This window comes from Dendropsophus ebraccatus, chromosome 9 (assembly GCF_027789765.1).
Source record: "Dendropsophus ebraccatus isolate aDenEbr1 chromosome 9, aDenEbr1.pat, whole genome shotgun sequence".
NCBI classification, from domain to species: Eukaryota; Metazoa; Chordata; class Amphibia; order Anura; family Hylidae; genus Dendropsophus; species Dendropsophus ebraccatus.
The window spans coordinates 116,742,703-116,765,834 of NC_091462.1; the positions used below are offsets into that span (position 1 = coordinate 116,742,703).

General features: G+C 43.6%; 1 protein-coding gene across 1 annotated transcript; it reads left to right on the plus strand.

Annotated features, from left to right (window-relative positions):
• Positions 1 to 9,909: 9,909 nt before the first annotated feature.
• On the plus strand, positions 9,910 to 21,758 carry LOC138801647 (serine protease 33-like). The gene is made up of 5 exons (XM_069984688.1): positions 9,910 to 10,166; positions 14,298 to 14,502; positions 18,749 to 19,020; positions 19,440 to 19,609; positions 20,796 to 21,758. Exons 1-5 carry the CDS (start codon positions 10,136 to 10,138, stop codon positions 21,024 to 21,026), a joined length of 909 nt encoding a protein of 302 aa, XP_069840789.1. The 5' UTR covers positions 9,910 to 10,135; the 3' UTR covers positions 21,027 to 21,758.
• The last annotated feature ends 1,374 nt before the right edge of the window (positions 21,759 to 23,132 follow it).

Below are 23,132 nucleotides of genomic sequence, written 5' to 3' on the forward strand. Positions count from 1 at the left end.
TGGCAGGTGGATGGGAGTAGTAGTTGTTAGATCTTGTAGTCCGTAGTATCATGGTCCATCCTGTAGGTGTAACGTCCGAACGTAGCGGCTCAGTGAATATTCTGAGCCCCAGCAGCCTCCTCTTATATCTGCGAGACCCCCGGTGGTCCTGACGTGGTGGTCTCACTCTTTGTCATGGTCTCCTGGTCTGAGCTCCTCCATTATTAGGGCCATGTGATTGACACTATGATCTGCCGATCAGCTGTTCACGTATATTCTCTTGTATCCCACAGTCTTATCCTAGTCTTTATTCTATTAAATTCTAATGGCTTCACCTTGGTTTCCTGACATAGTTGAGAATTCCCATCCATGTGATCGCCTATGTGATTCCTAACATTATCTGTAAAATACTTGCATAGCCTGCAATCTGCTGTTCATTGCCTGTTGTTAGGGGAAATCTGTCTCTAGTAACGGACACAACAAGACAAAACACAGGAAGTGAGGGCGGGGCCTAGCATATGTTCTGGAGAGAGCCTGAGCTGTGTAACTACAAGCTGAGCCAGTCTTGTTATACTGTGCACAGTAGTGGTGTAGTGTGGGTTGACAGCACCGGGGTCAAGGCAAAGTATTGCACCCCAAGATTGCCCCCAGCAGGGCACTTAACCCTCCAAGATTGCCCCCAGCAGTGCACTTAATATCCCCCCCCCCCCATGCCCCTAGTCTGTAATAAAAAAAACGAAGCAACATCCCCCTCCCGTTTGCTCCCCCAGCACTGTCTGTGTCCTCCTTAGTCTGTGCAGCACTGTTCTTCTCCTACAGGTAATAAAATTTCATCATCATATTCCACCAGCAGGAGAAGACGCGCACCTCTCTGGCACAGGAGCCGGCAGGCACACCACCCTCCTGTGGCGGCCGTCACACTCACTGTTGTATTGTGTTCAGCACCCGCCAGATACAGGTGGCAGCTGTGCGGGGCACACACGTCCGCAGGCCACATAGGAAGAACTCAGGGGCTGGAGGTTCCCCACCACTGCTTTATACCACTGCTACGTGCAGAGCATCAACAACACCTTCTCCCCTCACATGCCGTCTATAGTCCCAGACTGAGAAAATCATCAGCACAGGGACAACTTGTTCAATACATTTCACCAGCACAATGCTGTGACATAGCAGTAAGGAGTATGTGCTGTGCTGGGATTGGAAGTAAAAGGCAGAAGGGCAGCCCTGGCAGCAATTTGTCTCTCTGAGAACAAAGGGGCCAGACTGTAGACTCAGCAGGGCCTCATGCACTTTATACCCAAGTTCTGAAGACTTTTGTACAAAGCCCCTTTACTTTGTGTTCTTCTACCATCTGAGCTGCGGACACCGGGGTCTCAGCATGGTCCTAACTTTATGGGTTCTGTAGTGTAATAATGAAACTGATGCAATAAAACTAATACAAGCCACAGCACCTCATGGGGGCACGCCGCACGTCCCTTATTTTTTAGCATTGAATTTCCTTATGAACATGTCTGATCATGTAGAAGCATCTTAGATAGCTTAGACCCTAATCTCATGGTGTCCCATGGCTCTGTCACATAGTCCAACCTGAACTGCTGGTAGACCATCTATACTCCAGTGGCCACGTTTGCTCTATATTTTGCGTCTTACATAAAAACATAGTATAGCAAAGTCTTGTGTCCTTCAATTGAAACATATACGATCATGCAACTGACTTGTAGTAACTAGTGAACCACATTTGGTTTATAAAGGTCACCAGTGGGCTGTGTATGGTTTATAAAGGTCACCAGTGGGCTGTGTATAGTTTATAAAGGTCACCATTGAACCATGTTTGGTCTATAGAGGTCACCAGTGGACTATGTATGGTTTATAAAGGTCACCAGTGGGCTGTGTATGGTTTATAAAGGTCACCAGTGGACTGTGTATGGTTTATAAAGGTCACCAGTGGACTGTGTATGGTTTATAAAGGTCGCCATTGAACCATGTTTGGTCTATAGAGGTCACCAGTAGACCATATTTGTTTAATAAACGTTTGATTACGTTCATGTAACAGACTATTTGTAGCAACTAATGAACCATGTTTAGTCTATAAAGGTCACCAGTGGGCCATGTTTGGTCTATAAAGATAAACAGAGGGTCACCTTTGGTCTATGAAGTCAACAGTGGACCAAGTTTGATCTATAAAGCTCACCGGTGGACCATATTTGGTAATAAATGTCACCAGTGGTCCATGTTTAGTCTATAAAAGGTCAACAGTGGACCACATTTGGTAATAAAGGTCACAGGTGGACCATGTTTTGGTCTGTAAAGTTCACTAGTTGAACATGTTTGATCTATAAAGGTCACAAGTGGACCATGTTAAGTCTGTAATGGTCACCAGTGGACCATGTTTTGGTCTGTAGAGGTCACCAGTGGACCATGCTTAGTCTATAAAGGTCACCAGTGGACCATGTTTGGTCTATGAAGGTCACCAGAGGACCATGTTTAGTCTGTAATGGTCACCAGTGGATCATGTTTTGGTCTGTAAAGGTCACCAGTGGATCATGTTTTAGTCTGTAAAGGTCACCAGTGCACCATGTTTTGGTCTGTAAAGGTCACCAGTGGACCATGTTTTGGTCTGATAAGGCCACCAGTGGACCATGTTTTGGTCTGTAAAGGTCACCAGTGGACCATGTTTAGTCCATGAAGGTCACCAGTGGACCATGTTTTGGTCTATAAAGGTCACCAGTGGACCATGTTTGGTCTATGAAGATCACCAGTGGACCATGTTTTGGTCTATAAAGGTCACCAGTGGACCATGTTTTGGTCTATAAAGGCCACCAGTGGACCATGTTTTGGTCTATAAAGGTCACCAGTGGACCATGTTTTGGTCTGTAAAGGTCACCAGTGGACCATGTTTTGGTCTATAAAGGTCACCAGTGGACCATGTTTAGTCCATGAAGGTCACCAGTGGACCATGTTTTGGTCTATAAAGGTCACCAGTGGACCATGTTTGGTCTATGAAGATCACCAGTGGACCATGTTTAGTCTATGAAAGTCACCAGTGGACCATGTTTTGGTCTGTAAAGGTCACCATTGGACCATGTTTTGGTCTATAAAGGTCACCAGCGGACCATGTTTTGGTCTATAAAGGTCACCAGTGGACCATGTTTTGGTCTATAAAGGTCACCAGTAGACCATGTTTTGTTCTATAAAGGTCACCAGTGGACCATGTTTTGGTCTATAAAGGTCACCAGCGGACCATGTTTGGTCTATGAAGGTCACCAGAGGACCATGTTTAGTCTATAAAGGTCACCAGTGGACCATGTTTGGTCTATGAAGGTCACCAGTGGACCATGTTTAGTCTGTTATGGTCACCAGTGGATCATGTTTTGGTCTGTAAAGGTCACCAGTGGACCATGTTTTGGTCTGTAAAGGTCACCAGTGGACCATGTTTTGGTCTGTAAAGGTCACCAGTGGACCATGTTTTGGTCTGTAAAGGTCACCAGTGGACCATATTTTGGTCTGTTAAGGTCACCAGTGGACCATGTTTAGTCTATGAAGGTCACCAGTGGACCATGTTTAGTCTATAAAGGTCACCAGCGGACCTTGTTTAGTCTATGAAGGTCACCAGTGGACCATGTTTAGTCTAAGAAGGTCACTAGTGGACCATGTTTAGTCTAAGAAGGTATGTAAGATGTTCTGCAGGGACCTGAGACTGCATGATGTATCTATGATAGGAGGCGGAGGAGGACATGATCTAGAAGAGGTGAGGCTTACAGGAGTTGGGCTTCAGGGATGTTGGGGCTCCTGGGGCCGATAGGCTTCATTCTTCTGGACACTGATACATTCTGGTTAAGATCTATATATTAATGTATAAGCAGTTTGTTTCTGTGTTGTTTGTAGACACGTGTGTGACTTTACACTGTGATTTAGATTGCTCTGGCTTGTACGCACACGCTCCCCATCGGTTCCCCTACTCCACCCATTCTCCATTGTTGATATATTTAATTACTATATGACGAGATCTGCACATTTATTCCCATCCCGCCGGTGACCTACAGTTCTGGAATCCAATGCAAAGGATTAATAAGAGGATTGTGACTCCACGACAGGGATATATATAAAGTCCCCGATATATGACATTATATAATGATGATGAAACGGTGCCACTCTGTGGGCTTAACCAAGTGCAGATCATGGGGGGGGTCTACATATTATGGGTAGAACAACATTTGTGGGAAACAATTTCGGTAAATATAATTTATTCGCCTTAATACCTGTTCTTTCTGACCCCAGTAGACCTGTAGACAGTCCTTACAAGTGATTGACAGCTTTGTAAGAGAGCCTATACACAGAAGGACCGCCCCTTGGACTCCTCAGCTGAGACTGAGCAGGGACATAGACAATTTATGCTGAAGCTCCATAACCTGCTGCCTGGTCAATGTGACAATGCTGGGGGAGGTTGATATGGATGGTATGGTCCAGTGATGATCCCTACCTGAGCTATGTAACATCTGTTTGCAGTCCACTGCACGGAGAGAATTCCACATCGACTTATTGCCCAACCTCTCGGCTATTAGTCACTGACCCATAAAAGAAGGTTATTTGGTGTCTATTGTTTGATACATATTGTTCTCGGATCTGGCAATTAAAAGTCTTCACACAATGGGATAATTAGCATCACCTGTAATTCCAGCTAATTATCTGAGAAAGATCCCGGAATGTTCCAAACATTAAACACATTACAGGAGGAGATGGAGCGGATGACAAGACCACGTGTGATGGCGGGGAGCGCTTACCTCTGCTTAATGTCTAATAATCTGAAGGAGACGTAGACATGGTCTGCAGGACCAACAGGGACCAGGGGTGGAGCTGAAGAACGGGGGCCCTGGGACAGAATGTCAGCACCCGCTTCCTTTTTTTCTTCTCCATCCAGCCAATCGGCCATGAAGACTTCTTTCGGTCACATCTCATCTATGCAGAATTTGTTGCCCAGTTATCTGACACTCACTCTATGTAGTATCTCCTACTATTGTAAGGGCACTATTCCATGGGACGATTATCATTCAGATAATCGTTAACAATAAACGATCTCAAACGACCGCTAAATGGTCGCCAGTGGACCATGTTTAGTCTGTAATGGTCAACAGTCATCTCCTTCTACTGTAAGGGCACTATTTCACCGGACGATAATTATTAACGATAAACGATCTCCTAATCGTTAACCCAATTACACAGAACAATGATCGTTATTTATGATCGTTCTTGCAGTCGTCTTGTCGTCGCTATTGCGTTTGTCACTACTGAAAACAACCGAACGACGTCTTATTTCATGCAAATGGTTTGCGAACGAGCAACGAAGCAACAAAAGTAGGTCCAGGTAATCTCACACCTGAAGTCAGTGATTGGGCAGGTAATCTCACACCTGAAGCCAGTTATTGGGCAGGTAATCTCACACCTGAGGCCAGTTATTGGGCAGGTAATCTCACACCTGAGGCCAGTTATTGGGCAGGTAATCTCATACCTGAAGTCAGTTATTGGGCAGGTAATCTCACAGTTGAAGCCAGTGATTGGGCAGGTAATCTCATACCTGACGCCAGTGACTGGGCAGGTACTCTCACACCTGAAGCCAGTGATTGGGCAGGTAATCTCACACCTGAAGCCAGTGATTGGGCAGGTAATCTCACACCTGAAGCCAGTGATTGGGCAGGTAATCTCACACCTGAGGCCAGTATTTGGGCAGGTAATCTCACACCCGAAGCCTGTGATTGGGCAGGTAATCTCACACCTGACGCCAGTGATTGGGCAGGTAATCTCACACCTGAGGCCAGTGATTGGGCAGGTAATCTCACACCTGAGGCCTGTGACTGGGCAGGGAATCTTACACTTGAAGCCAGTGATTGGGCTGGGAATCTCTGCATGTTTAAGGGTTCTGGAACATGAAGCTTTTCTGTATGTTGCGAGGATTTTTTTCATAATTTTGTATCAGTTGTGTTCTAATTTGATAAGATACTTTGTCTATGGGCTGACCAATCAGATTCTAAGGAGACTCTTCTTTCTTTCAGCCGTGCAGCTAGTTCTTGTGCTTGCTTCTGAAACATATAATCAGAATTGTTCATTCTATTGAAGGGGCACTGCAGCAATAATCTTTTTTTTTCCTTCCAGATAAACTGGTGCCAGAAAGTTACATAGGTTTCTATTTAAAAATCTCCAGTCTTCCAGTACTTAACAGCTGCTCTATGTCCTGCAGGAAGTGGTGTTTTCTCTCCAGTCTGACACAGTGCTCTCTGCTGCCACCTCTGTCCATGTCAGGAACTGTCCATACACAAGAATATACTATAATACTGCTCCTATATACAATAATATAACTACTATAATACTGCCCCCTATATACAGGAATATAACTACTATAATACTGCTCCTATATACAGGAATATAACTACTATAATACTGCTCCTATATACAGGAATATAACTACTATAATACTGCTCCTATATACAGGAATATAACTACTATAATACTGCTCCTATATACAGGAATATAACTACTATAATACTGCTCCTATATACAGGAATATAACTACTATAATACTGCTCCTATATACAGGAATATAACTACTATAATACTGCCCCTATATACAGGAATATACTACTATAATACTGCTCCTATATACAGGAATATAACTACTATAATACTGCTCCTATATACAGGAATATAACTACTATAATACTGCTCCTATATACAGGAATATAACTACTATAATACTGCCCCCTATATACAGGAATATAACTGCTATAATACTGCTCCTATATACAGGAATATAACTACTATAATACTGCTCCTATATACAGGAATATAACTACTATAATACTGCTCCTATATACAGGAATATAACTACTATAATACTGCTCCTATATACAGGAATATAACTACTATAATACTGCTCCTATATACAGGAATATACTACTGTAATACTGCTCCTATATACAGGGATATAACTACTATAATACTGCCCCTATATACAGGAATATACTACTATAATACTGCTCCTATATACAGGAATATAACTACTATAATACTGCTTCTATATACAGGAATATAACTACTATAATACTGCTCCTATATACAGGGATATAACTACTATAATGTGTATAAAATAGAAAATAAGTCCAAGCACTCACCGGATGAAGGGATCTCTTAGTGCGTTTATTCAAGACATCACAGGGAGGGAGCGGTGGCAAGGGTGCAGGAGCGTGTAGCAGACAACTGTTTCGCGCCTCAGCGCTTTGTCAAGTCTTGATGTCTTGATGTCTTGAATAAACACACTAAGAGATCCCTTCATCCGGTGAGTGCTTGGACTTATTTTCTATTTTATACACCATACTGCCCTTGTCTCTGTTCGAGCACCGCGGCTACTTACCAGTGCAGTTTATTAGCCCTTAATCCGACTCCAGCGCACAGCTACTGATTGAGCAGTATTCAGACAGTGCCGGCACCTGTATCTTCCTGAAGCATAACTACTATAATACTGCTCCTATATACAGGAATATAGCTACTATAATACTGCCCCCTATATACAGGAATATACTACTATAATACTGCCCCCTATATACAGGGATATACTACTATAATACTGCTCCTATATACAGGGATATTCTACTATAATACTGCTCCAATATACAGGGATATAACTACTATAATACTGCTCCTATATACAAGAATATAACTGCTATAATACTGCTCCTATATACAGAAATATAACTACTTTAATACTGCTCCCTATATACAGGAATATAACTACTATAATACTGCTCCTATATACAGGAATATAACTACTGTAATACTGCTCCCTATATACAGGAATATAACTACTATAATACTGCCCCTATACACAGGGATATAACTACTATAATACTGCTCCTATATACAGGGATATAACTACTATAATACTGCTCCTATATACAGGAATATACTACTATAAAACTGCCCCCTATATACAGGAATATAACTACTATAATACTGCTCCTATATACAGGGATATAACTACTATAATACTGCTCCTACATACAGGAATATAACTACTAAAATACTGCTCCTATATACAAGAATATAACTACTATAATACTGCTCCTATATACAGGAATATAACTACTATAATACTGTCCCCTATATACAGGAATATACTACTATAATACTGCTCCTATATACAGGGATATAACTACTATAATACTGCTCCTATATACAGGAATATAACTGCTATAATACTGCTCCTATATACAGGAATATACCTACTATAATACTGCCCCTATATACAGGAATATAACTACTATAATTCAGGGTCAAGAAACAGAGTCTCGCACTCACCGGACTGAAGCTGCAAGTGGTTTATTTCCGATACATCAGAATCAGCATGGCAGGGAGAGGGGAGATGGCAAAGCAGGTGTGTTCAGCTTTTTCAGGAATATAACTACTATAATACTGCTCCTATATACAAGAATATAACTACTATAATACTGCTCCCTATATACAAGAATATAACTACTATAATACTGCTCCTATATACAGGAATATAACTACTATAATACTGCCCCTATATACAGGAATATAACTACTATAATACTGCCCCCTATATACAGGAATATAACTACTATAATACTGCTCCTATATACAGGAATATAACTACTATAATACTGCTCCTATATACAGGAATATAACTACTATAATACTGCTCCTATATACGAGAATATAACTACTATAATACTGCCCCCTATATACAGGAATATAACTACTATAATACTGCCCCTATATACTGGAATATAACTACTATAATACTGCCCCCTATATACGAGAATATAACTACTATAATACTGCTCCTATATACGAGAATATAACTACTATAATACTGCCCCTATATACAGGGATATACTACTATAACACTGCCCTCTATATACAGGAATATACTACTATAATACTGCTTCCTATATACAGGAATATAACTACTATAATACTGCTCCTATATACAGGAATATACCTACTATAATACTGCTCCTATATACAGGAATATAACTACTATAATACTGCCCCCTATATACAGGAACATAACTACTATAATACTGCCACCTATATACAGGGATATAACTACTATAATACTGCTCCCTATATACAGGAATATAACTACTATAATACTGCCCCCTATATACGAGAATATAACTACTATAATACTGCTCCTATATACGAGAATATAACTACTATAATACTGCCCCTATATACAGGGATATACTACTATAACACTGCCCTCTATATACAGGAATATACTACTATAATACTGCCCCCTATATACAGGAATATAACTACTATAATACTGCTCCTATATACGAGAATATAACTACTATAATACTGCCCCCTATATACAGGAATATAACTACTATAATACTGCCCCTATATACTGGAATATAACTACTATAATACTGCCCCCTATATACGAGAATATAACTACTATAATACTGCTCCTATATACGAGAATATAACTACTATAATACTGCCCCTATATACAGGGATATACTACTATAACACTGCCCTCTATATACAGGAATATACTACTATAATACTGCCCCCTATATACAGGAATATAACTACTATAATACTGCTCCTATATACAGGAATATAACTACTATAATACTGCTCCTATATACAGGAATATAACTACTATAATACTGCCCCCTATATACAGGAACATAACTACTATAATACTGCCACCTATATACAGGGATATACTACTATAACCCTGCTCCTATGGACAGGACATTGCAGCAGTTATTTAGGATGATGGTGAAGTTGATCTGTTCTGTAGAACTATCCGCTTTATCTCACCTGTTCTGACTAGTTCTTTGTGCTGATCCCTGGAACAATAGAGGTGACTGTAGCGATGAAGCTGATGTGCTGAGCGGTGACACTGCATCATCTCGGCTGCTCCGCGCTCCCGGCACGTGTTCTCCCATTGTTTGTAAATATACGGATGAGATAAAGTTGAGGAAATGTCTAACCCTCCGGGCTCCGGGGCCGGTCCGGCCACATTCCAGGATCCAGGACCTCCACACAAGAAGCTATATGAGCAGAGAAAAGAGATGAGTCCAACATCCGCAGAGCATCTCACCTCAGCACCACACAGAAGATAATGAGGCCGCTGTCTGTTCTACTTCTGTCCGGTGAGTGGATTATAATAATAGTAATAAGAATCCTTTTAATTCCTAAAGACGCCATGAATAAAATAATCTTCTAGTGTGCATGACCTGACCCCACCTATATACTGGTGGCTCCCGGCAAACTACCTGTGATGATAAGGAGGCGACTGAGTAGGGACTGGGAGCGCACACTCTATTAGGTACAGTGACCGGAACAATCCATAAGGTTTCAGAAACATTTTATAACAGATAGTAAGATAGACAATGGTGGAAACCTCTATATATGTTACAGGAGGAAGAAGGGAAAGGGGGGATATGATGGAAACCTTTATATATGTCACCGGAGGAAGAAGGGAAAGGAGGGACATGATGGAAACCTTTATATATGTTACAGGAGGAAGAAGGGAAAGAGGGACATTATGGAAACCTTTATATATGTTACAGGAGGAAGAAGGGAAAGGGAGGACATGATGGAAACCTTTATATATGTTACAGGAGGAAGAAGGGAAAGGAGCACATGATGGGAACCTTTATATATGTTACAGGAGGAAGAAGGGAAAGGAGGGACATGATGGAAACCTTTATATATGTTACAGGAGGAAGAAGGGTAAGGGGGGATATGATGGAAACCTTTATATATGTTACAGGAGGAAGAAGGGAAAGAGGGACATGATGGAAACCTTTATATATGTTACAGGAGGAAGAAGGGAAAGGGAGGACATGATGGAAACCTTTATATATGTTACAGGAGGAAGAAGGGAAAGGGAGGACATGATGGAAACCTTTATATATGTTACAGGAGGAAGAAGGGAAAGGGAGGACATGATGGAAACCTTTATATATGTTACAGGAGGAAGAAGGAAAAGGAGGGACAGGATGGAAACCTCTATATATGTTACAGGAGGAAGAAGGGAAAGGGAGGACATGATGAAAACCTTTATATATGTTACAGGAGGAAGAAGGGAAAGGGAGGACATGATGGAAACCTTTATATATATTACAGGAGGAAGAAGGGAAAGGGAGGACATGATGGAAACCTATATATATGTTACAGGAGGAAGAAGGGAAAGGGAGAACATGATGGAAACCTTTATATATGTTACAGGAGGAAGAAGGGAAAGGAGCACATGATGGGAACCTTTATATATGTTACAGGAGGAAGAAGGGAAAGGAGGGACATGATGGAAACCTTTATATATGTTACAGGAGGGAAGAAGGGAAAGGAAGGACATAATGGAAACCTTTATTTATGTTATAGGAGGAAGAAGGGAAAGGGAGGACATGATGGAAACCTTTATATGTGTTACAGGAGGAAGAAGGGAAAGGGAGGACATGATGGAAACCTTTATATATGTTACAGGAGGAAGAAGGGAAAGGGAGGACATGATGGAAACCTTTATATATGTTACAGGAGGAAGAAGGGAAAGGGGGGACATGATGGAAACCTTTATTTATGTTACAGGAGGAAGAAGGGAAAGGGGGGACATGATGGGAACCTTTATATATGTTACAGAAGGAAGAAGGGAAAGGGAGGACATGATGGAAACCTTTATATATGTTACAGGAGGAAGAAGGGAAAGAGGGACATGATGGAAACCTTTATATATGTTACAGGAGGAAGAAGGGAAAGGGAGGACATCATGGAAACCTTTATATATGTTACAGGAGGAAGAAGGGAAAGGGAGGACATGATGGAGACCTTTATATATGTTACAGGAGGAAGAAGGGAAAGGGACATGATGGAAACCTTTCTATATGTTACAAGAGGAAGAAGGGAAAGGAGGGACATGATGGAAACCTTTATATATGTTACAGGAGGAAGAAGGGAAAGGAGAGACATGATGGAAACCTTTATATATGTTACAGGAGGAAGAAGGGAAAGGGAGGACATGATGGAAACCTTTATATATGTTACAGGAGGAAGAAGGGAAAGGAAGGACATGATGGAAACCTTTATATATGTTACAGGAGGAAGAAGTGAAAGGAGGGACATGATGGAAACCTCTATATATGGTACAGGAGGAAGAAGGGAAAGGGGACATGATGGAAACCTTTATATGTTACAGGAGGAAGAAGGGAAAGGGAGGACATGATGGAAACCTTTATATATATTACAGGGGGAAGAAGGGAAAGGAGGGACATGATGGAAACCTTTATATATGTTACAGGAGGAAGAAGGGAAAGGGAGGACATGATGGAAACCTTTATATATGTTACAGGAGGAAGAAGGGAAAGGAGGGACATGATGGAAACCTTTATATATGTTACAGGAGGAAGAAGGGAAAGGGAGGACATGATGGAAACCTTTATATATGTTACAGGAGGAAGAAGGGAAAGGGAGGACATGATGGAGACCTTTATATATGTTACAGGAGGAAGAAGGGAAAGGGAGGACATGATGGAGACCTTTATATATGTTACAGGAGGAAGAAGGGAAAGGAGGGACATGATGGAAACCTTTATATATGTTACAGGAGGAAGAAGGGAAAGGGAGGACATGATGGAAACCTTTATATATGTTACAGGAGGAAGAAGGGAAAGGGAGGAGATGATGGAAACCTTTATATATGTTACAGGAGGAAGAAGGGAAAGGGAGGACATGATGGAGACCTTTATATATGTTACAGGAGGAAGAAGGGAAAGGGAGGACATGATGGAGACCTTTATATATGTTACAGGAGGAAGAAGGGAAAGGGAGGACATGATGGAAACCTTTATATATGTTACAGGAGGAAGAAGGGAAAGGGAGGACATGATGGAAACCTTTATATATGTTACAGGAGGAAGAAGGGAAAGGGAGGACATGATGGAAACCTTTATATATGTTACAGGAGGAAGAAGGGAAAGGGAGGACATGATGGAAACCTTTATATATGTTACAGGAGGAAGAAGGGAAAGGGAGGACATGATGGAAACCTTTATATATGTTACAGGAGGAAGAAGGGAAAGGAGGACATGATGGAAACCTTTATATATGTTACAGGAGGAAGAAGGGAAAGGGAGGACATGATGGAGACCTTTATATATGTTACAGGAGGAAGAAGGGAAAGGGAGGACATGATGGAGACCTTTATATATGTTACAGGAGGAAGAAGGGAAAGGGAGGACATGATGGAAACCTTTATATATGTTACAGGAGGAAGAAGGGAAAGGGAGGACATGATGGAAACCTTTATATATGTTACAGGAGGAAGAAGGGAAAGGGAGGACATGATGGGAACCTTTATATATGTTACAGGAGGAAGAAGGGAAAGGGAGGACATGATGGAAACCTTTATATATGTTACAGGAGGAAGAAGGGAAAGGGAGGACATGATGGAAACCTTTATATATGTTACAGGAGGAAGAAGGGAAAGGGAGGACATGATGGAAACCTTTATATATGTTACAGGAGGAAGAAGGGAAAGGAGGACATGATGGAAACCTTTATATATGTTACAGGAGGAAGAAGGGAAAGGGAGGACATGATGGAAACCTTTATATATGTTACAGGAGGAAGAAGGGAAAGGAGGACATGATGGAAACCTTTATATATGTTACAGGAGGAAGAAGGGAAAGGGAGGACATGATGGAAACCTTTATATATGTTACAGGAGGAAGAAGGGAAAGGGAGGACATGATGGAAACCTTTATATATGTTACAGGAGGAAGAAGGGAAAGGGAGGACATGATGGAAACCTTTATATATGTTACAGGAGGAAGAAGGGAAAGGGAGGACATGATGGAAACCTTTATATATGTTACAGGAGGAAGAAGGGAAAGGAGGACATGATGGAAACCTTTATATATGTTACAGGAGGAAGAAGGGAAAGGGAGGACATGATGGAGACCTTTATATATGTTACAGGAGGAAGAAGGGAAAGGGAGGACATGATGGAGACCTTTATATATGTTACAGGAGGAAGAAGGGAAAGGGAGGACATGATGGAAACCTTTATATATGTTACAGGAGGAAGAAGGGAAAGGGAGGACATGATGGAAACCTTTATATATGTTACAGGAGGAAGAAGGGAAAGGGAGGACATGATGGAAACCTTTATATATGTTACAGCCTTTATTTCCTCTAATCCCCATAAATCACCTGTAATAACATATAATGATACTGTGATTACGCCTGTGATATGAATCATCTTATATCTTTTCCTTTCTTCCCAGTCCTCCCAGCGGTTGTGTTCCCGGAGCTGCCGTTCCCCCCCGCCTGCGGCTCCCCGTCCTTCTCCCGGAGGATAGTCGGAGGGGCAGATGCAGCAGAGGGAGCCTGGCCGTGGCAGGCCGGTATACTGATGAGTGGGAATCCTATCTGTGGGGGGTCCCTGATATCCGACCAGTGGGTGCTCAGCGCCGCTCATTGCTTCGACTCGTAAGTAATTCCTGACCAATGTATCTCATCTTCTGTCATACGGGGAAAATGTGCCACTATTATACTGTATCTAAGCCTGTCATGTGCGATACTGCCTATGTATCTAATGTACTGTATCTAATTCCATCAGGTGTGATCTCTCATGTTATCACTACAGCTCCCAGCATGCTGTGCATTTGATGCTTACAGAGGAATAGAGAATGTTGAGGATATGAAGGGAGATGTGATACTAGTTTCCTTGTGCGGTAGTTGAACATTCTGAAGAACCTCGAGTTGCAAAACTACAACTCCCACCATGATTGGCAGCAGGATATGATGAGGGTTGTAGTTGTAGAGACACAGGTTAGGGAGCAAAGACCATATTACCCCCCTCCTGTAATACTTACCTCTCCTGGCTCCTGTTGGGCTCCGAGGCTCTGACCTCTCCTGGTAAGGTCTGGATGCTGTGTAAGGTAGGGAGGGATAATGGCACTGCTCTGCATTTCACAGGAAGTTCTGATTGGCAGGACAGGAAGCTCAGGTCTACCCTCCTCCGACCAGCCCTAGGCCGTTCCATTGTGTCATCGATGTGCAGGGAGAGAACTGCTCCCCGCATCGATAACTGAGGGGTCTGCAGACGGGGCCACTGGTCATGGCGCCTGAGTAATTCACTAGCTTCTCCCACAGTTATCAAACACCTTGACAGTAGAACTTAGTTAAAGAGAATGTACCATCAGGAACATCCTCTTTAATATGACCCCCGGATAGAACGGTGCAGTCACTGTGAAGTTGGTGCCGCTGTCCATTTATTGAAACCACTGCCCAGTTTCCGTGTACGGCGCCGTTCTATGCACGGGTACCGGGCCGGGGCTGAAGCACTGGAGGCCAGCAGGCCCGCCCCTAGTGGGGGGGAATTCCCTTTCCTTTAGAATCAATGGAGCCGCATCATAGAGGGGCGGGGGGGGGGGTCCTCCTACTTCAGCCCCGGCCCGGTACCTGTGGATAAAAAACAAATGGGCACTGCCTTCCAGAGTTTCAGATAACTCAAGTATAAGACTGGTGTAGAGGTGTGGTTGCCGCAAGAACAGACCAGAGTCCAAAAGCTTAACCAGGATAACATTAGTTTACTTAAAGTGTCACTGTCGTGAATTTTTTTTTTGCAGAAATCAATAGTCCAGGCGATTTTAAGAAACTTTGTAATTGGGTTTATTATCCGAAAAATGCATTTTTATCATGAAAAAGCAGTTTGAAGCTCTCCCCCCTGTCTTCATTGTTCTCCTATGGAGAGAGCTAAAGAGAAGACCAAAACAGGACAACAAAGAGTTAATCTACAAATCCCTCACCCGTTATCTGTTCTGACCATCACTAGTGACCTGTCTGAGCTCCGATTACAGCTGTCACCCAGCTCCGTGCCTGTAATCCTCTGTTATCTGCTTTCTGCTGCCGGCTAACTCCCTCCTTCCTCCTCCCCCCTCCCCTCTCCCTAGAACAGACAGGGGACGTCTCCTGCAACAAGTCACAATTTTCAGATTTTTCAGAGTGGATGAAAAAGAGGAAGGAGGGGGGGACCTGGGAAAAGGCTTTTTACATGCAGATAATGGCAGATTTGGCTAATAAACCAAATTACAAAGTTTCTTAAAATCGCCTGGACTATTGATTTCTGCAAAAAAAAAAAATACGACAGTGACTCTTTAAGATCTTCAGTACAATAGAATAATACTTTGGCAACTGCAGGTAAGAAGTAGTAGTAGTTGGTAAATAGAGTAAAGGAGCATCTTGAGGGCCCTGTCCAATGTAGCCATGTACTCTGCTGGGATAGCATAGTGAAGAACAGAAGAAGAAGATACTCATACTCACGTATAGATATCTGTTATCTGACCGTCTTATGCCCTACAATGTCGGGATACCCATCCTTCTAGGGTAGTACGAGGTTCCAGGTCCCTGCTCTGGGTGGAGAAGACTTCCCAGGATTTCCCAGAATAACTGTGCGTTACAGTAGGATACGTAGGCATTATCAGCAGCTTTGTCCTACTGGGGTCAATACCTAGCTCACATATGCTGCCCTGGGAGGTGTAGACTGTATCCCTGGTGTTGACAAGGTGATCCTCAGAGGACGTCCTCCCTCTTGAGGGGTCTAGCACTGCATGCTAGCTGTCATTACTTGCATGAACAAGAAGACTCTCTCCGTGTCTCTCTCTTTCTGAACTGACTAGACTCTCCCACCAGGAACTAACCTCCTTTTATAGGGACAAAGTAAGCCTACTGGCAATTGGAGGGGCTGTAAGTGTGAGAGAGAAAAGAACAGCAATAGGGCAGAAAAAGAGGGAAAGAAGACCTGCACCTGTGACAGGAAAAAACATGACACGTGACAAATACAATTTAACCCAATGCAGACAGTGACACCTAGTGGAAAGAAAACTAACAGTACAGATTCACTTCATTCCTATTTGTAAGAACCTGAGTGAGTTATGCGACCAGGTGCATAAAGAGTTAGTGGCCCGCCTGTGCTGGGACACTACATTATGACTACACTGTTCAGCACTCTGCTTAGGGTGCTGAATAGGAGGACTCTGGTAACATGGAGATGGGTGAGGGGCAGTCTCCAGGAAGTTTTGGACCCTACTGGCAAGGAAACCAATACTCATAGAGAATCCGATCTTGCTATCACACCACTTCCATGGGGTGTACGCCGAAATAATTGGCACCAACTTGGAAGCAGGTAGGAGTCTTAGGTGGAATAAAGGACTCAATGAAAGCAGAAAGGCCCTTCGGTGAGACACAACTTCTCCAACCCTTGACTGGACTTAACCAGCAGCTTTGCAGTTTGCAGGACTTGACTTGAGATGATGACCATTGCAGCGTGGACAGGCTAGTTCCTCAGAGGTAGTCACACCCTTGGTGGTTTAGCAATGCATACTTCTGGACAACAGCTTGGTAAAAACCAGGAACAGCAGCCAGGGTCCTGGAAGAAGACTCTCTGGCTCTGGATACACCTGGTACCCATACACAGGAATACTGGGTACAGGTGAACTGTCTGAAGTCGAACTCACACCCGTCCTCCCTCAACCACCCTTCTATGCTACAGGGAGCAAGCGTCCATTGATAGAGAGATTCCTGAGCTAAACTTTGATACAGTCATGATAGGCTGAGAGAGGGGAGGTAACCGTACAGACCAGCTCCAACAAGCAGGGGGCAGACTTGCACATTGCAGAATATAGACAAGACAAGTTAACCCTTTATTCCCTTCAGCTTATGCTAAAATAAATGACAATACAGTGCATAAGTGTAATGGCACATAGCCGTGTCCGTTACCCCCTACCTGCTCTGGGCTGTGCTGCACTTACATCATCTCCCTCTCTCTCAGCCTGCTTGTCCTCTGGCAGCTTCTCTTTCTCTGAGCTGGCCTCCTGGAGCATTGGGCTCCCTCTAGTGGCAGGCATGCGCCAGTCCACCTGTATTTATAAGCTCAGCCCATTGGCTCTGGAGTCTTCTGGCATGTTCTCCTGAGAGTATATATAGTCTCCTCACCTCTTTGCTCAGTTGTTGTTTGTCAGTAAGCGACCACGTCTGTGCTCCCTGGCTATCCGCCACTTCCTAGTGATCTAGCTATTTGGATTTCAGTCCATTCCCAGTCCTGAGCTCAGCTTCAGTCTACCACACTTCACTTCTACCACAGAGGAAGAGCACCTAGTCCCAGACTCCAGAACTCCAGTTCTTCAGTTGGTGGTCACCGAGGTCCTTCTGTGAGGGTAGGGACCTGGGAGTTCCCTGCAGTGAAATCCATCCTGCCTTCTGGTGGGCGCTGGTGAAATCCAGGAACTCCTTAGACTCCTCGGGGAAGGAACGCCAGCACTCCTTGGTGATCCAGGGGATCCACCTCCTCGTGCTCGGACCATCCATTACAATAAGTACAACACCACACACAGGACCCCTGAGATCACACATAAAGTGAGAACATGTGGACACTTCTACAGCTGAATCAGGAGGACTGCAAAGCAACAGCATATGGCGAGGGGCACCTGCGGGCCCCCCTAGCATATGAGCCGCTTGTAATAGACCTAGTCCTACTTGACTGGTCTGTTCCCCCCAATGTGGTTGTTTCCTCCTGGGGTGAGGCAGGTGTAGTCATCATCCAGGTAACAGGAGTCACTGGCGGCAGATCCTTGAGTAGTTCACTGACATCTTTGACCTAAGACGTTGTGTTGTCCGGATATAATGAGGCAGAAGGTTCTGTCTGGTGATAACTTTATGTTTCTTCACCTTTCAGGTCCCGGTCCCCCTCACAGTACTCCGTCATCCTGGGGGCCCACAGGCTGGACAACCTTAATTCTAATTCACTGATAGTCGGGGTGGATCGCATAGTCATCCACCCCCAGTTCCGAAGTCCTAGTAGCGGCAGTGACATCGCTCTGCTCCAGCTCTCCAGACGGGTCACCTACACCCGGTATATTCATCCTGTGTGTATACCATCAGCCTCCATGGTCTTCCTGCCAGGAACAAGCTGCTATGTTACAGGATGGGGACGGATACAGTCTGATGGTGAGTGACCCCCGATTTATCTTCATCCCTCACGTTCCCTGAGCTTGTGTCCTGGTGTTATACAGAACCTCCATCACTAGGGGGCACTGTGGCTCTCTCTTCAGCAGCCATGATAATGATGTCTGAGCCCTAATCCCCCGGTAATCTCGGTAATCCGGTAATCTCTTGTCACACCTTTCACTACAGGTAATAAGGGATGAATGGCGCCATCCAGGCGTGGTGCCAACCAGTAGCTGACATGGTGCCCAGGGTGTCTTCTGTACATTGTTTTTCTTATGCTAGACCGGAAGTTCTTGTCTTTTCTGCTTAGGGAAGAGCCTTCAATGGGATAGAGGTGGCAGATGGGGGATGTCACATTTTGGGGGTGCTCTTGGCTGTCATGGGGTGCAGGTTACTCTTACAATTCTTAATTATTACAGCATTTCTGGGATCCCCGAGGACCCTTCAGGAGGTGATGCTGCCGCTGATCAGCCGGGAATCATGTGACCAGATGTATCACATAGGATCGGGTACCAGTGCCAATGTGGCCATCATCCAAAGTGACCAGATCTGTGCCGGGTATCAAACTGGGCAAAGGGATTCCTGCACGGTGAGTCCTAGAATGTGACCACAGAGACCAAGCCACGAGACCCCCACTATTTCATGGGAGAATACATAAGAATGTGACCACCGTAAGACCCCCTAATTCATGGGAGCAGGCCTGTAGAAATGTGACCACAATGAGACCCCCACTATTCTATGGGAGAGTACGGATAAGAATGTGACCACAAGGAGACCCCCACTATTCCGTGGGAGAGTATGACTAAGAATTTGACCATCACAAGGCCCCCCACTATTCCTAAGGAGAGTATGGCTGAGAAGGTGACCACCACCAACGAGACCCCCAACTATTCTATGGGAGAGTATGACTAAGAATGTGACCACTATGAGACCTTAACTATTCCATGGGAGAGTACCATAACATACAGGAGTGTGACCACTACGAGACCCCCACTATAGTGTGGAAGAGTATGACTAAGAATGTGACCACTGTGAGACCCCCACTATTTTATGGGAGAGTGTGGCTATGAATGTGACCCCTACGAGACCTTTACTATTCAATGGGAGAGTACATATAGGAGTGTGACCACTACGAGACCGACCCCCACTATTCTATGGGACAGTATGGCTAAGAATGTGACCACCACGAGACCCCCACTATTCTATGGGAGAGTATGACTATGAATGTGACCACTACGAGACCTTAACTATTCCATGGGAGAGTACATATAGGAGTGTGACCACTGCGAGACCCCCACTAATCCATGGGAGAGCACATATAACAATGTGAACACTACGAGACCCCCACTAATCCATGTAAGAGCACATATAACAATGTGAACACTACGAGACCCCCACTAATCCATGTAAGAGCACATATAACAATGTGAACACTACGAGACCCCCACTAATCCATGTAAGAGCACATATAACTATGTGACCACTGCGAGACCCCCACTAATCCATGGGAGAGTACATATAAGAGTGTGACCACTATGAGACCCCCACTAATCCATAGGAGAGTATAGCTAAGAATGTGACCACTGTGAGACCCCCACTAATCCATGGGAGAGTACATATAAGAGTGTGACCACTGTGAGACCCCCACTAATCCATGGGAGACTCTCAGGAAAACCCCCCAATGATTGATTGATTGATTGTGGAATAACTTGTTAGAAGTTTATACCTGTTCCATTGTATATACTGTGTGAGTAATGGGGGTCTTGTCTGTGCAGGGAGACTCCGGGGGTCCTCTGGTGTGTAGGATGAACGGCTACTGGTACCAGGCTGGCATCGTGAGCGGGGGAGAGGACTGCGCCCTCCCAAACCGCCCGGGGGTCTACACCTATGTTCCAGTCTACGAGTCTTGGATCAACTCTTATAGAAGCATACGCTTGTCGTCCTCTTCACCCAGGCGGGGGGCCTCAGTGCTGCTCCTAGTGGCCGCTCTGATACTGCACGGCTGAGGCATTTCCCAAAAAAGCTTCTGAGGCCGAAAAGTTACAAAGTATCAACCAGGATCAATTATCAGCAACATAAATATTCTATTACCGGAAAAACGTTGTGTCCTATTAACTTTCTTATCACCATTGTGTATAGTCATCATCTTCATCATGAACATCATCATCTTTGTACGTACTCATCATCATCATGTGTAACCTACATCTGAGTATACTTGTCCTCTTCACCATCATCATCATTATAGTGTGTATATATCATCATCATCATCATCATCACCATCGTGTACTCATCATCATCATCACCACCATAGTGTGTACTCATCATCACCATCATCATCATTATAGTGTGTATTTATCATCATCATCATCACCATCGTGTACTCATCATCATCATCAGCATTGTTTGTACTCATCATCATCTTCATTCTGTCTCATGTTATCATTGTCGTTTTGTATAATTGTCCTCATCATCATTGTGTGTATTTATTATCATCTTCATCATTGTCCCTCGTCTTCATCATGATCATGCCTCCTCATCCCCATTATCATCTCACTCATGTATAACATGATTTGTTAGATGAAGCCCCACAATCCTGGGACAGGGGCCCAGCGCTTTATAAGACTATGGAGATAATGTCATCCGGCTCTCTGGTCCCCTATATATTACACTGTACATAATATGTCATCCAGCTCTCTGGTCTCCTGTATATTACACTGTACATAATATGTCATCCAGCTCTCTGGTCCCCTATATATTACACTGTACATAATATGTCATCCAGCTCTCTGGTCTCCTGTATATTACACTGTACATAATATGTCATCCGGCTCTCTGGTCCCCTATATATTACACTGTACATAATATGTCATCCAGCTCTCTGGTCTCCTGTATATTACACTGTAGATAATATGTCATCCGGCTCTCTGGTCCCCTGAATATTACACTGAAGATAATACTGTATGTCATCTGGCTCTCTGGTCCCCTGTATATTACACTGTACATAATAGGTCATCCAGCTCTCTGGTCTCCTGTATATTACACTATTCATAATATACAAACCAAATTACCAGTATGATCTATAGCGCTATAGTACCAAGGAGATATAGTGTCTAAAAAAGGTATGACATAAAGAGAATAAATTCAGGTGTATTCAGGTGGTTATACTAAAAGGCAGCTGATTACCCCAGGTATATTTGATCAGCTGTTACACAACATACTCTGGAGTGATATACAGCTAGTTGGGGGATCCCGTTGTTCCTACCTGTTTTGCGCCGTTTTGATGTCTTTTTCACATGTGTATACTTTGCAGTTTAATAATACCCGAAATGTAGTCCTGAAAGATTGGAGGAGAATATAGATGTCCTTTTTATCGGGGTCGGGAGCGAGCCCCGGCCGGTGGCTCTGCTACTACCTTACACCCGACGTAGTGGAGTAGATCGGGAGGAATCCACAGTTGAGTGACGTCACTTTGGTGGATACGGAGGCCGATGTAGGGAAAGAAACATCTAACGCGTTTCAGCGAGCTTACGGTCGCCCTCGTCAGAGATCTTTTTTGTTTAATTTAACTATTCATAATATGTCATCCGGCTCTCTGGTCCCCTGAATATAACACTGAAGATAATATGTCATCCGGCTCTCTGGTCCCCTATATATTACACTATACATAATATGTCATCCAGCTCTCTGGTCCCCTGTATATTACACTGTACATAATATGTCATCCGGCTCTCTGGTCCCCTGAATATAACACTGAAGATAATAAGTCATCCGGCTCTCTGGTCCCCTATATATTACACTATACATAATGTCATCCAGCTCTCTGGTCCCCTGTATATTACACTGTACATAATATGTAATCCGTCTCTCTGGTCCCCTGTATATTACACTGTACATAATATGTCATCCGGCTCTCTGTTCCCCTGTATATATGTCTCTTTACCACTTTTTGCCATCATGTAGTAGGTCCTTCTGTGCCACCACATAGTAGCTACCCCCCTTTATACTCAGGACCCTCTGTGCCCCCAAATAGTAGTTAGGCCCCTTTGTGCCATCATATTGTAATAATGCCCCCCTGTGTACCCCCATATAATAATTAGGTGCCTCAGTGCCCC

Coding starts and splice junctions, on each gene's coding strand:
- LOC138801647 (XM_069984688.1), top strand. CDS start 10,136: ATGAGGCCGCTGTCTGTTCTACTTCTGTCCG. Junction 14,503..18,748: donor GCCGCTCATTGCTTCGACTC/GTAAGTAATTCC, acceptor TTCACCTTTCAG/GTCCCGGTCCCCCTCACAGT. Junction 19,021..19,439: donor GGGACGGATACAGTCTGATG/GTGAGTGACCCC, acceptor TAATTATTACAG/CATTTCTGGGATCCCCGAGG.